Consider the following 12605-nt stretch of genomic DNA (forward strand, 5'->3'; position numbering starts at 1 on the left):
CGGGGCTCAAATACACGAACCATAGCATCACCACCTGAGCCGAAGTCAAGGGTCAGATGCTCAACTGACCAAGCCACGCAGGCACCCCTCATCAGCCATTTATTTACTGAGCACCTCCCTAGTAATCAATACAAGACCCAGTGTTCAATGCTGCAGAATGATGTTCAAAGATGAGTAACATTCCTGGTCCTTAAAGAGCTCAAAATGTTTGGACCCACTCTCAAGTCCAGGGAAGCTCTCAAAGCCCGTACTCTCAAGAGAAGAAAGCAGGGTAGGGTGGGAACAAGAAACACCTGTGTTTCAAGGAGGAAGCTATATGGGGGAGGGGGTTTTGCCTGGCCAGCCCGGCCCTATCCTGGCCAGGGGCTTTACTTCTTCCGGATCTCCAGGGCCTTCTCCTTCCGGATCTCCTTGGCCAGCTCCCCTATCAGTCTCCAGTACTCGTTGAATTTGATCTCGGAGTCCTGATTCACATCCAAGCTCTTCATCTTCTCATCTAAAGAGTCCACATCCTGAGGCGACATCAGCAGAAAAGGTGGGGTTAGAAAAGAGAGTTCTTGAGACAGGGAGAGAGGACCCAACTGCTGATGTCCCTTTCTTCATATGGGACCTGCCTCCACGTTCAGGGCGAGGCTGCGGCCCCAGAACAGCGTTGCCACGGTGCCTGCCGGTTACTAACCTCTCCAAACTGCGTAGGCTACAAGGGCAGCAGCAGAGGGAGGTAGGGGACCTGACTTGTAGTGTCTGCTGGCGTGTAAACCCTCCCACCGTGGCTGACTGTGGCAACCATGGAGTCACTGAGCACAGAGCGGGGAAGAGGTGCGCACAGTGAACTCTTGCTTACGGGTCAGATGGGCTCCAGCACACTTGGCATGTGCTCCAGGGCGCTCAGGGAACCCGTGCAGGCATGGACCCACCCTGACCATCCTCAGAGCCTTCTCAGGCCACCTTCTTCCTTCACAGAAAGCTAGAGAATCCACAGCCCTAACCCACGCATTTGTATAACCCTAACGCAGTCTCCTTCTTTCCACTTTGGTTATTAGCCTGGTGGATCAGGGGAATGGCAGAGACACGGGGTATCTGGTTTTCTACAGGGTCCTTGACAAAGTCTCTCATGACAAGCCTGTGAAATCGAAAGGTGCTGTAAACTGGACCCATGATAGAAGGATCTGTTGCTAGATGAACAATCACAACCAAAACAGCTGTTGAACAATGGATCAATGTCAAACTAGAGAAGGGCGCCACAGGCAGAGCCCAATACTCAACATCTGAATCAACATGTGAATGAAGGCAGAGAAGACTTGCCAAATCTACAGAAGCACGAAGCTAAAGCTCATTCACAGAAAAGCTAAGAAAGACCCTTTAAAAAGCCACACTCATGCTTAATTGTAAAATACTATAAGCATTGCCAGTGGAAGGCAAAGATGCCCAGGGTAACATTACATTGGGAGGGGAAAAAATATACAATTAATCAAGAGAAAGGAATAAAAGGTATAAGTATTAGGAAAGAAGAGGAAAATTCACCTTCTATTATATTAGCAATTATATAATTGCATACCTAGAAAAAACCAAAAGAGTGATAACAGCTAACATTTCAACAATTGTAACCACTTAATAATAGTGCTGACTGTCCCAAGCCTTATGCTAAACGCATTATATGCCTTACTCCATTTAATCTTCATGATCTGCTAGAATGAAAGGGACCTTGTTCATCTTGTTCGCCATTGTAACCCAAAGCCTAAGACAGAATCAGGGCAGGACATAGGAGGTGCTCAATAAATACTGACCAAATAAAGCAAGACCAATGCAATGAGGAAGGTATTACTATGAGTCCATTTCACAGATAAGAAATTAAGGTTCATGGGACGCCTAAGTGGCTCAGTCAATTAAGTGTCTGACTTCAACTTGGATCATGATCTTAGAGTTTGTGGATTCAAGCCTCATGTAGCGCTCTGTGCTGACAGCTCAGAGCCAGGAGCCTGCTCTTGATTCTGTGTTTCCCTCTCTCTCTGCCCCTCCCCTGCTGATGCTCTGTCTCTCTCTCACTCTCAAAAATAATTAAACATTAAAATAAAAATTTTTAAAAAAAAAAAAGAAATTAAGGCTCAGAAAGATTAAATAACCAAGGATGACAAGCTAGAATCTGCATTTGAACCTAGATTGTCTGACTTAAAGCTTGTGCTTTTATCCACTACTTTCTATTTCTTCCCCCTTTTTAAAAAACTATCAGAGGGGCACCTGGGTGGTTCAGTCAGTTGAGTGTCCATCTTTGGCTCAGGTCATGATCTCATTGCTCATGAGTTCAAGCCCTATGTCGGGCTCTCTGCTGTCAGCACAAAGCCTGCTTTAGATTATCTGTCTCCCTTCCTCTCTGCACCTCCCATGCTTGCACTCTGTCTCTCTCTCTCTCAAAAATAAATAAGCATTAATAAACAAACAAACAAATAAATGAATTTAGAAAAAGAAAATCTACTTAATAAAAGAAACAAACAAGCAATTCATAGAAAAAGGATTATATGTGTCCGTCAAAAATGGTACTTAATATTCCATTTCACTCATAGTTTAAAAAGTGTAAGTCAGAACAAGCCATCATCTTCACAGTTTAGCAAAAATTAAAAGTCTGACAAGACACAATTTAGGCAAGGACGTGGCGAAACGGGCATTCGCATGCACTGGTGGCCTTGAAGCCTGATAAGAACCCTGCCGGAAGGCAAACAGGCAATATCTATAAAAATGAAAAACAAACATGCCTTTTGACCTAGTATTTCTACTGACAGACGGTTACCCTGTATAGATATTTGTAAAGATATATAAACAAGGATGTTTGCAAAAGGGAAAAAATGGACACAAGAAATGTCCATCGGTAGAAAATTAGCTACACAAATTTGTGTTAACCTACATACCATTATGGAGAGTGCATCATTTTCTTCAAATGGAAATATCCTTTATGCACTGTTACATTTTAAAAGGTATTTGTAGAACTGTAGGTAAGATGCATTTATTCATTTACTCACTCAACAAAAATTCTTACTTTTTTTTTAATGTTTATTTATTTTTGAGAAGGACAGAGTATGAGAGGGGGAGGGGCAGAGAGAGAAGGAGACACAGAAGCCGAAGCAGCTCCAGGCTCTGAGCTGCCAGCACAGAGCCCAACGAGAAGCTCGAACTCACAAACTTCGAGATCAGGACCTGAGCCGAAGTCGGCTGGCGGCTAACTGACTAAGCCACTCAGGTGCCCCAAATTCTTAATTTTTTAAACACTTTTTTACAATTTCTTTTTTTTTTTTTTTTTTTTTTTTAACATTTTTTTTTTTTTTTTTTTTTTATTTCTAGGAGAGAGAGAGAGAGACAGCGTGAGCAGGGGAGGGTCAGAGAGAGAGGGAGTCACAGACTGAAACAGGCTCCAGGCTCTGAGCTGGCAGTCAGCACAGAGCCCGACGCGGGGCTTGAACCCACGAACCGTGAGATCATGACCCAAGCGAAAGTCGGACGCTTAACCGACTAAGCCACCCAGGCGCCCCAACAATTTCACTCAATATTTTGCTGAGCACCTACTAGAAGTCAGGCACTGCTCTAAGTGCTGGAGATAAAATAGTAAGCAGATTCCTTTCCTTCATGGGACGTACATTCTTGGGAAATATAAGTATGTGATGGAAGTCAGGTTGTGATAGGTGTATTCTGGAAGAAAATAAAAGAGGTTAAAGGAATAGAGCACAAGGTAGGCGATCTTTGCCCTCAGAGGTGAAGGAAGGCCATGGTGGGGATTTGCCATTTGAGAAGAAATCTGAGTTCAGTGAAGAATAAGCTTGGCAAATGCCTGAGGGATGAGCATTCAGGGCCAGGAGAGCAAATAAGAATTTTGAGTTTTGCAGAGATAGAAGGCATAGCTGGAGGGGGTTACAGAGTCAAGAAAGGGTGTTTGTTTTTTTTTTAAGATGGGAGATATTACAATATATTGGAAAACTGATCACAACAATCTAATAGAGAGGAAGAATTGATGGTGCAAGAGAGAGGAGGAGGAACTGAAAGGGTAGAGATTTTATTTATTTATTTTTTTAATATTTTTATCTATTACTAGGAGAGAGAGGAAGAGAGAGACAGCGTGAGCAGGGGAGGGTCAGAGAGAGAGGGAAACACAGACTCTGAAATGGGCTCCAGGCTCCGCGCCTGCAGCCAGCACAGAGCCCGACACGGGGCCCGAACCCATGAACCGCGAGACCACGACCTAAGCGAAAGTCGGACGCCCAACTGACTAAGGCACCCAGGCGCCCCAAAAGGGTAGAGATTTTAGGCGGTGAGAAGGAGTGGGGTCGGGCAACAGAGGAGGGCTGGCCTCAGGGGCAGACACAGGTGCTTCTGGGAGCAGGAAGGGAGGCAAGGTATCTGCTGACCTTTGGTAGACTCAGGGCACAGTGTACAGAAGTTTCCTGATTGCCGTTGTTTTCTCTGAGAACATTTCTCAGTGAGATGGAGAATGTGGAAAGAGGGACTGGAGTTTGAGGAGGGAGGAGAAGTTGTGAAATTAGCATCTGAAAGAGCTGGTAAATGAACCGACAGGGGAAATGTAGCAGAATTGGCAGGCTGTGCCAAGGGTCCCCTTGGAGTTCATGGTCATAGATTTCAAAAGAGATGAGTCAACATTCTGTATCAACTATACTTCCATTTAAAAAATAATATGAATAGGGGCGCCTGGGTGGTTCACTCAGTTGAGCATCTGACTTCAGCTCAGGTCATGATCTTGCAGTTTGTGAGTTCGAGCCCCGTGTCGGGCCCTGTGCTGACAGCTCAGAGCCTGGAGCCCACTTCAGATTCTGTGTCTCCCTCTCTCTGCCCTGTCCCACTCGTGCTCTGTCTCTGTCTCTCACTCTGTCTCTCTCTCTCAAAAATAAACATTAAAACAATTTTAATTTTTAAAATAATATTAATAAAAATGACAGGGGCGCCTGGGTGGCTCAGTCGGTTAAGCGTCTGACTTCAGCTCAGGTCTTGATCTTGCAGTTTGTGGGTTCGGGCCCCGCGTCGGGCTCTGTGCTGACAGCTCAGAGCCTGGAGTCTGCTTCGGATTCTGTGTCTCCCCTTCTCTCTGTCCCTCCCCTGTTCATGCTATGTCTCTCTGTTTCTCAATAATAATAAATAAATGTTTAAAAAAAGTTTCTTTTAAGAAAATAAAAACGACAAAGCCTGACAAGTAACGTGGCAGCACCTTTCTCCAGCCAGATTCAGCTACACAAGTGCAGACACAGAAGAACAGGTAGACTGGTGGATTGACTGACTGTTTTTTCCCTCTGAGAACGGAAATTTTCGCTTTCTTTTGGATCTGAGAAAGAATGGTAGATGTGACCATCAAGTTAATGGAGATGATATATTGGACTTAACCTGGGTTGTGATTCTGCCAAACAACCAGGACGGAGAGGAACAGAATCGAGGATGGGACGTGACTGAGGGACGGATTTCCATGCTGAGCCTTACAGCCCAGCTGAACGAGGAGGGACTGAGGACATGACGGGCACGGGGAACAAGGGCGCAGGACTAGGTCCCGTTGGGGCCCAGGAAATGCTGGAGCGGAGGGACAGAACTGGGACAGCAGGAGGTGGTGCTCTGGCGCTCGGAGAGGAGCCTGTGGAGGTGGGGCACCATTCTGGTAAAGACAAGATCTGAAGCAACGACAGAGGAGTGAGCTGCTCAGAAGCAGGAAGCAAGGGGTTGACGTCGCTGGAAGGTCCAGGTGTTGGGTGAACTGTCTGTGCAGCGATGGGAAGAACAAAGAGCAAGGCAGGAACTGAAGAGCTGTAAGGGTGCAGGAAGGGTGGGGGGGAGGAGCTGCGCGTCTCAGGGAGAAGAAACTAAGATCTGGAAGCAGGCCCAGGGGCAGCTGGGTTCGAGGAAAAACCAGTCACTATTTGACAAGGCTCCAGGGAACACTCGGCCTTCCGTGAGTCTCAGGTTTCCTGAGAGAAGAGAAAGGGAAGGGCCGAGAAGTCTCTTAAGAATGTAGGGGATTTTGCAGATGATGGACTGAGTTTCCAAGATTTGCTTGTGTTTTGGGGTGTTTTTTTTTAAATCCATATTCACACACTGTTATGTGCCTGTGAATTCTCAGAAAGGATGAAACAAACTGTTAACAGGCTGGGATGATTGGGCAACTCAGAGTGGATGAAATTTAAATTCTCTCCAGTGAGTAGGAGAGAAGGAATGACCTTACCAGGCACATTATTGAGCGGATTCCCAGAGCGGGAGAGGAGCAGTCATGGACGACTTACAGGTCTCTCCTACTCTGAGATTCTATCTCTGCATGAATTTGACTGTGTTTTTATTGTTGACAAACCCCTTTCTACAGCTGAGCCTCAATTTCCACCTGAGCGAAGTTAGGAGTTTGGACTGTTTTGTCTTGGCCTCCTTCCAGCTCTGATGGTTTGTCAGTCTCCCGGAAGCCACCTCTGGGTCCACTCCTATGTTGGGTAAATGAGACCAGAGAGGCACAGAGCAGACCCAAGAGCCCAACAGCATTGTCTGATGGGAACACAAAGCCCAAATAACAGACTTGCACTCACACTGACACAGCGTTACCTAGTTACACACACACACCAGAATCCTTTACACACGTAGTCACCCACACCCTTGTCCACCAAGTACCTGAGGTCACACGATCGTGTCCAGAAATATCACCTAGCCCACCTCACATACACGGTCTGGCAGCCACTGTCTTCCAGAGTCTCAGGCCCAGAGACCCCCACCTACCTTGAGCAAGTGGGGCAACAGCTGAGTGACCAGTTCCTTAAACTCATTGATGCTGAGGCTGCCCCTGCGGCCCTCCTGCGCTGCAAAGGTGAAAAAGGTAGTGACCACTGTCTCGATGGCTGCCTCCAGCTCGGTCAGTGGCTCCGCCGCCATCAGGACCCTGTAGGGCGGGAGGCAGACAAAGGGAGAGCCAGAGTAGGCCAGCCTGCCCCAGCCCGCAGGGAGACTTCCCCGGGAAGGGCGGAGGGGACAGGGATGGAGCCTGGGGGAGGGGGCCAGGAAACAGCTCAAAGTGGGTGGAGGAAGGGGTGTGTGCTTCCAGAAACTCCGTCCTCTCCAGGTTGGAGCCGGGTGGATCCGGAGACCCCTCTGTCTGCGAGGAGGCACTTTGGTCCCCAGGGCGCTCTCTTGGAGGTTCACCCCAGGGGTCACGAGGCCGTCCGTCTCCAAAGCTTGTTTGTGCAGGGACCCGGCCCGCCCACACGGCCCGGGCAAAAAGCCGCGGTCGGGAGCACGCCCGGCTGCGGTCGGCCGGCGGTCAGCCTAAGGTCAGGCCGCGGAGACCCCGCCGGGCAGGCGGGCGCAGGGGGCGCAGGGCCGAGCCCGCCGCCCTCCCCAGCGAGGACGGCCTCCTGGCGCCCCCAAACCCTCCCGCACCCCGGTCCGAGCTGGCTCGGGGAGGGGCCCGCGAGCCCCGCGACGGAGAGGCGCCCGCCCCCCCCCCCCCCGGGTGAGGACACTGGACTCACCGCGGCAAGGAGGTGGGCGGGGGTGCGCGCCGGGGCCGCCGGGCAGGAGGCGGCAGAGCCCCAGCCCAGCCCGGAGGTGTCTGGCTACTGCCCGGATCCCGGAGGGAGGAGACCGCCCAGGCCCGCCTCCCAACACCGGCCCCCTGCACTCGGGGGCGGCGGGTGCCGGGGTGCCGCGGTCCCCCGCCCACCTGGCCCACGCGCGCACGCGGGGAGCCCTGCCGTCCCACCGCCTTCCCCGCCCCCCCCTTCCACTCTGGAGCTGAGAGACACCACAGAGAGCCCCTCCGGAGGGGATCCTGAAAAGGACCCTGCAGCCCCAGACCCCCAAGAGGCTCCCACGGACGGGAGGACCTGGGCTGAGGGCTGGGGGTCCGGCAGAGACCTCGGTAGAGGAGGCCCCGGACTGAAGTCTCCCAGCCAGCACTCCGGGAGACGCCCAGCATTAAATGATCCACCGGGAGGTCCCCTCACTGAGACCCCTCAGCTGGGTCCTCCCCTTTGCTGCCCGTGCTGCACGGAGTGGCAGAGGCCTCTCGGTGCCCCTCCCAGGCCCTTGCCCACCTCCCGGGGGCCCAGCAGTCGGGGGAGGCGCTCGAGGCTGGAGAAGAGGACACAGGGCGGCCTGTTCCAGCCCAGGAGACAGAGGGCGCCTCTGTCCGCTCCTGGCGGCTCGCCCCAGCTGGGTCTCTGTGAAGGGGTGGAGCTGACGGGGAGGGGGGCCGCGGGGGGCAGGACTGGAGACAGGTCTCCCCACACAGCTCTGGTGGCCACATCTGCAGACTCGTCTGTCTGTCCAGAACCTGCTCCCACCTCAGGTCCAGGCTGACGGTGAGTACCCTGCTGCGGCCAGCCTAGGGGAAGGGGACTTCAGCAGAGCTCCAGAAGTCTGGGGACAACAGCATTGGGGTGCACTGAGGGTGTGGGAGGAGTTCGGGTGACAGCAGTTTGGGATTTGGGGGAGACAGGGTTCGGAGAGTACTACAGGGAAGCCAGCCAAGTTCAGAGAGAGGTCGGTGGTGTTCCTCAGGGAACGAGGAAGCTTCCAAGAGATGAAGCCCTCCTACCGCAGCGCCCTGAGTGCTCTCCCAAGGCTCCCTGGATCTCCCAGATGCTGGGGAGGGGACTCGGCTCCCACTTTGCTTCCAGGAGGCTCAGAAAGCAAATGGGACTGCGATTTCTGCCCCCACCCCCACCCAGCCTTGCCAAAAGCTTAGGTCCCAGAGAAGTGTGGGGGTAGGAGAGCATGGGCCGTGGGGTGTCAGGAGGAGAGGGCATTAGGGTGCGGGACCCACTCCCAACTCTCCTTTCACATGACCTCCTCTCTCTCCTCCTCCTCCCTTGGCCCAGACTCCCAGACTCCTCTTTCCTTCAAGTCTTTCCCTTTGTTTTGCTGTCTCCCCGCTCCCTGCTGAAGTCCTCTCCAGATGGCCCCTGCATAACATCCCAGCCTCCTCGAGGGCTCCAGGCAACCTCCGAGTGCCCATCCTGGATGGGTCCATAACCGAGCCACGGACAGTCCCCCCCCACACGCACCCTATCCCCTCCGCCAGCCCGGCTTGGGTTCCATCTCTCCCCTGTGTCTCTGTGACAACTGCTTCTCATGCCGAGTTCAGGTGACACTCACAAGGTCCCCATTGTAAAGTTGGAATGTCATTCGATCAGGGCCCATTGTTCAGCCCCTTAGGACTGAGGAAGGGTAAGGACACCTGAGCTGGGACACCTGAGCTGCCCCCTGAGGCTGTGGAGGGGCTGACCATCCTAAGGCCAAAAGAAAGAGGCCTCCCGGGTTGGCCCCTCTCCTGCACAAACCCCTCCATTTTTCTCTTCCTGTCTCGAGCCCCTTGAATCCAGAGGACGCGCTCAGCCTTCTACCTCCCCCAGCATCCAGCAGCCCCACTCAGCCAGCTGCCACTGTCCTCACCGCATCCAGGCTGGGCGTGGGGTAGGAGTAGGCCATGGCTGGGACAAGGCCGCAGAGGCGTCCTCTCTCCCTGCCGGGGACCCCGGCTCTGGGGAAAGGCTTCCACACCCCTTCCTCCCTTCCTACCATCACCCAACGGGAGGCCTGAGTCTGCAGAGAAGGAAGAGAAACCCAACTAGAGATCACGGAGATGCACCCCAGGGAAGCTAAAGTGACATGTTCAGGAGAGAGCAGAGTCGAAGGCCCGAAAGAGGCCCCCGTCTGCTGACAGGAAACTCAGAGGCAGTTAGATCCCCTTCCCCGTGAAGCCTTGGGCCAGCCCCTCTGGCTACACTCTCTCCTTCAGACTGACTGAGAGCTCCAGACTGACTCCTTGCTAGGCATGGGCAGAGAGTCAAGGCTGTGGAGGGGGGCACAGCCCACCACCCTCAACAGCAGAGCTTGGCTGTGCTAAGCAGGCACACAGCAGGGTAAAAATAGAGCCAGAGGCAGCTTGGCAGGGCCCTGTGACCATCCCCGCCTGCCCGCGCCACCCTCCTCAGTGTCTGCCCAGGCAGCCAGGAGCCACTACAGAGTCCACTGCGGGCCTCTAGAGCTAGCCACGGCCGCTCTGCCTTCACGCCCCAAACACTGACTGCCTCTGGCCGGGATACGGACTGAGGGACACAGAGAGCAAGTCCGGATTTAGGCCTGTTAGGTTCCCACATCATAAAATCTCGGTGAGAGATAAACTGTGGTGTGGCGCTGATCTCATGGCTATTTCAGCTGTGGGACCAGGGCCAGGCTGAGGGCTCCCCTCACCCTGACCCCAGATAGCCTGAAGCATGATCCCTAACTTCCTCCCATGGCGGGTGTGGGTAGGTGAGCTGCACAATGGGCTCGGAGTTGGAGACCGCGATGGAGACGCTCATCAATGTGTTCCATGCCCACTCGGGCAAGGAGGGAGACAAGTACAAGTTGAGCAAGAAGGAGCTAAAAGAACTGCTGCAGACTGAGCTCTCTGGCTTCCTGGACGTGAGCAGAGTGGGGTACAGGTGGAGCGGGTGAGGGGCGGAGGGACACCTCCCTTCCATCTTCCCAATGCAGCCCAGTCGTCTCCTTCCTCTCCCAGACCTCTTTCCTGAGTTTTTCCATGCTTCCCTACCCCTCCTGGCTCAAGACAAAAAAAACCCAAACACTAATTTATTAATCACCTGTGAAGTGCTAAGACCTGTGCAGATGCATCAATAAGAAGACTCACAGTCTAGACGGGAAAGACTGACACGTGACAGTAAACCATGAACACCGGGAAGTGAAATGCTCAGGAGTGAGCATAGATGGGGGACCAAAAGAGGCCCCAGTCCGCTGACATGAGGCAATGAAATCCCCTCCCCATGAAGTCTTGGGACAACCACTCAGGAAGTACTCGGAGCTTTAACAGAATTGCCACAAAGGATTATGGGAACTAGTAACCTGACAGAAGTGGGCTCCTCCAAAGAGGTGGTCCTTGAGCCACGGGTTTCTGTTGGAATATTATTAGGGCAAATGTAGACATTTTAGGAGGTATCTGCATGACAAAAGCATGGAAGAAAGAAGAATATGGAGCACACTCAGTAGTTCTGACCAGAGTGAAGGATGCAGAAAAGTAGGCGGCAGGTGCTAACAGGGGCTTATATACTAAAGAAGCCAGTAGAAAGTGTGCCAGCTTTGAGGTTTTATCAGGCCTGGGTTCCAATTCTGACTCTGGCAGCTGCTGGCTGTGTGACTTGGGAACATTCTTTAACCACCAACTGTTAATTTGTGTCTTCTCTCTAGTATGAGAATAATGAAACCTGCCTCATACTATTTGTGTTAGAATTAAATTAGACAATGCTTGTAAAGCTCGTTGCATCCTAGGCACCCCACCTATGGTAATTGATGTTGTTGTTATTACTCTGCCTCATTAAGGGGCTTATTCTGTAGGCAACAGGAGGCCACAAGTGTTAGTTTTGAAGAGTGAGTCAGAGGAATCCTATAACGAGATGTTTTTCTTCCTCTTGTTCATCTCTGCCTCCTTCTTCCCAATCAACCTCCCCTCTTGCCCCTGATTCAGTACTAGTCACTTCCCTATGTATCTACTCTCCGGCTCGCCCTCCACAGGCCCAGAAGGATGCAGACGCTGTGGACAAGGTGATGAAAGAGCTCGACGAGAATGGAGATGGGGAGGTGGACTTCCAGGAGTACGTGGTGCTGGTGGCTGCCCTCACAGTGGCCTGTAACAACTTCTTCTGGGAGAACAGCTGAGCAGACAGCCCCAGTGGGCAGCGCCCTTCCCCTGCCGCACCTGCCCCTTCCCCCTGCTCCCCCTGACCCCAATGCGCCCTCCCTGTTCTCCTGCCCTCGACCATCCTCCACCAAGGGCGCGACAGGAGCGGGCCAGGCCTGCACCTCCTCTTTCATTAAAGGCTCTTCTCTCGCCAGCGGCTGTGTGTCTCCTTTGCGGTCTGGAAGTGAGTAAGAAAGTCAAGGTCCCTCACTCGCAATTCACCTTATTTGGGAAGGGATCTTATTCGGAGAGAGATCAAGAAACAGTACATCTTCCTAGCTGAGGAATGCTCGAGGCCTAGGAAGGCAGGCATTCAGGGTTCCAGCTGCAGACACAGGAGACTTTCTGGCTTCTCAGCCGGAAGAATTTCCCTTCAATCTGCAAAGAATATCTACCGTGGACCTACCATGAACTAGACACTGTGTAGGCACCGGGGACGTAGTAGTGAACCAAACAAACACGACCTAACCCTCGCGTAGATCAAGATGCCAGACCACTAAACACACGCAGGAAATGCTAGGAATGAAAACGAAAGCATCCTGAGGCGCGTATGTGGAAGAGGGTTGAAGGCGTGTTCATTCACTCATTCTTCAAACACCTGAGAGCGCGCGGCCATCTGGGGAGAGGGGCGGAGAGCGAGAGAACCCCGAGCCGGGAGCCGGCCGCCGGCGGGACCACGCGGCCACGGGATCATGACCTGAGCTGGTATCAAGAGTGGGAAACCACTGAGCCACCCAGGTGCCCCAAACATCTGGGTATTTTTTATTATGTGTCTGAGCATAAGAAAATTTCCGTGCAGGCAGGTCTGCATCAAAATGCAGATGACTGGCAGGTGGGGAGGGCGCGGGAGCGGAGCCCGACGCGGACACCCCCGTGAGGACCGACGACCGTTAGAAAGAAACAGGTGCTC

The 12605-nt window shown here is 52.5% G+C and overlaps 2 protein-coding genes across 2 annotated transcripts; one reads left to right on the forward strand and one right to left on the reverse strand.

The window, feature by feature from the left end:
- Window positions 1–88: 88 nt before the first annotated feature.
- S100A13 (S100 calcium binding protein A13) lies at window positions 89–7639 on the reverse strand. The gene is made up of 3 exons (XM_039218910.1): window positions 7488–7639; window positions 6739–6898; window positions 89–512 (listed from the first exon to the last, which is right to left on the reverse strand). Exons 2-3 carry the CDS (start codon window positions 6889–6891, stop codon window positions 369–371), a joined length of 297 nt encoding a protein of 98 aa, XP_039074841.1. The 5' UTR covers window positions 6892–6898; window positions 7488–7639; the 3' UTR covers window positions 89–368.
- On the forward strand, window positions 7084–11849 carry S100A1 (S100 calcium binding protein A1). The gene is made up of 4 exons (XM_039218909.1): window positions 7084–7468; window positions 8249–8318; window positions 10273–10425; window positions 11530–11849. The coding sequence occupies exons 3-4, from the start codon at window positions 10285–10287 to the stop codon at window positions 11671–11673; spliced, it is 285 nt and encodes a 94-aa protein (XP_039074840.1). The 5' UTR covers window positions 7084–7468; window positions 8249–8318; window positions 10273–10284; the 3' UTR covers window positions 11674–11849.
- The last annotated feature ends 756 nt before the right edge of the window (window positions 11850–12605 follow it).

The sequence above is a fragment of the Hyaena hyaena genome, unplaced genomic scaffold (genome assembly GCF_003009895.1).
Source record: "Hyaena hyaena isolate Hyena2069 unplaced genomic scaffold, ASM300989v1 scaffold_783, whole genome shotgun sequence".
Taxonomy (NCBI): domain Eukaryota; kingdom Metazoa; phylum Chordata; class Mammalia; order Carnivora; family Hyaenidae; genus Hyaena; species Hyaena hyaena.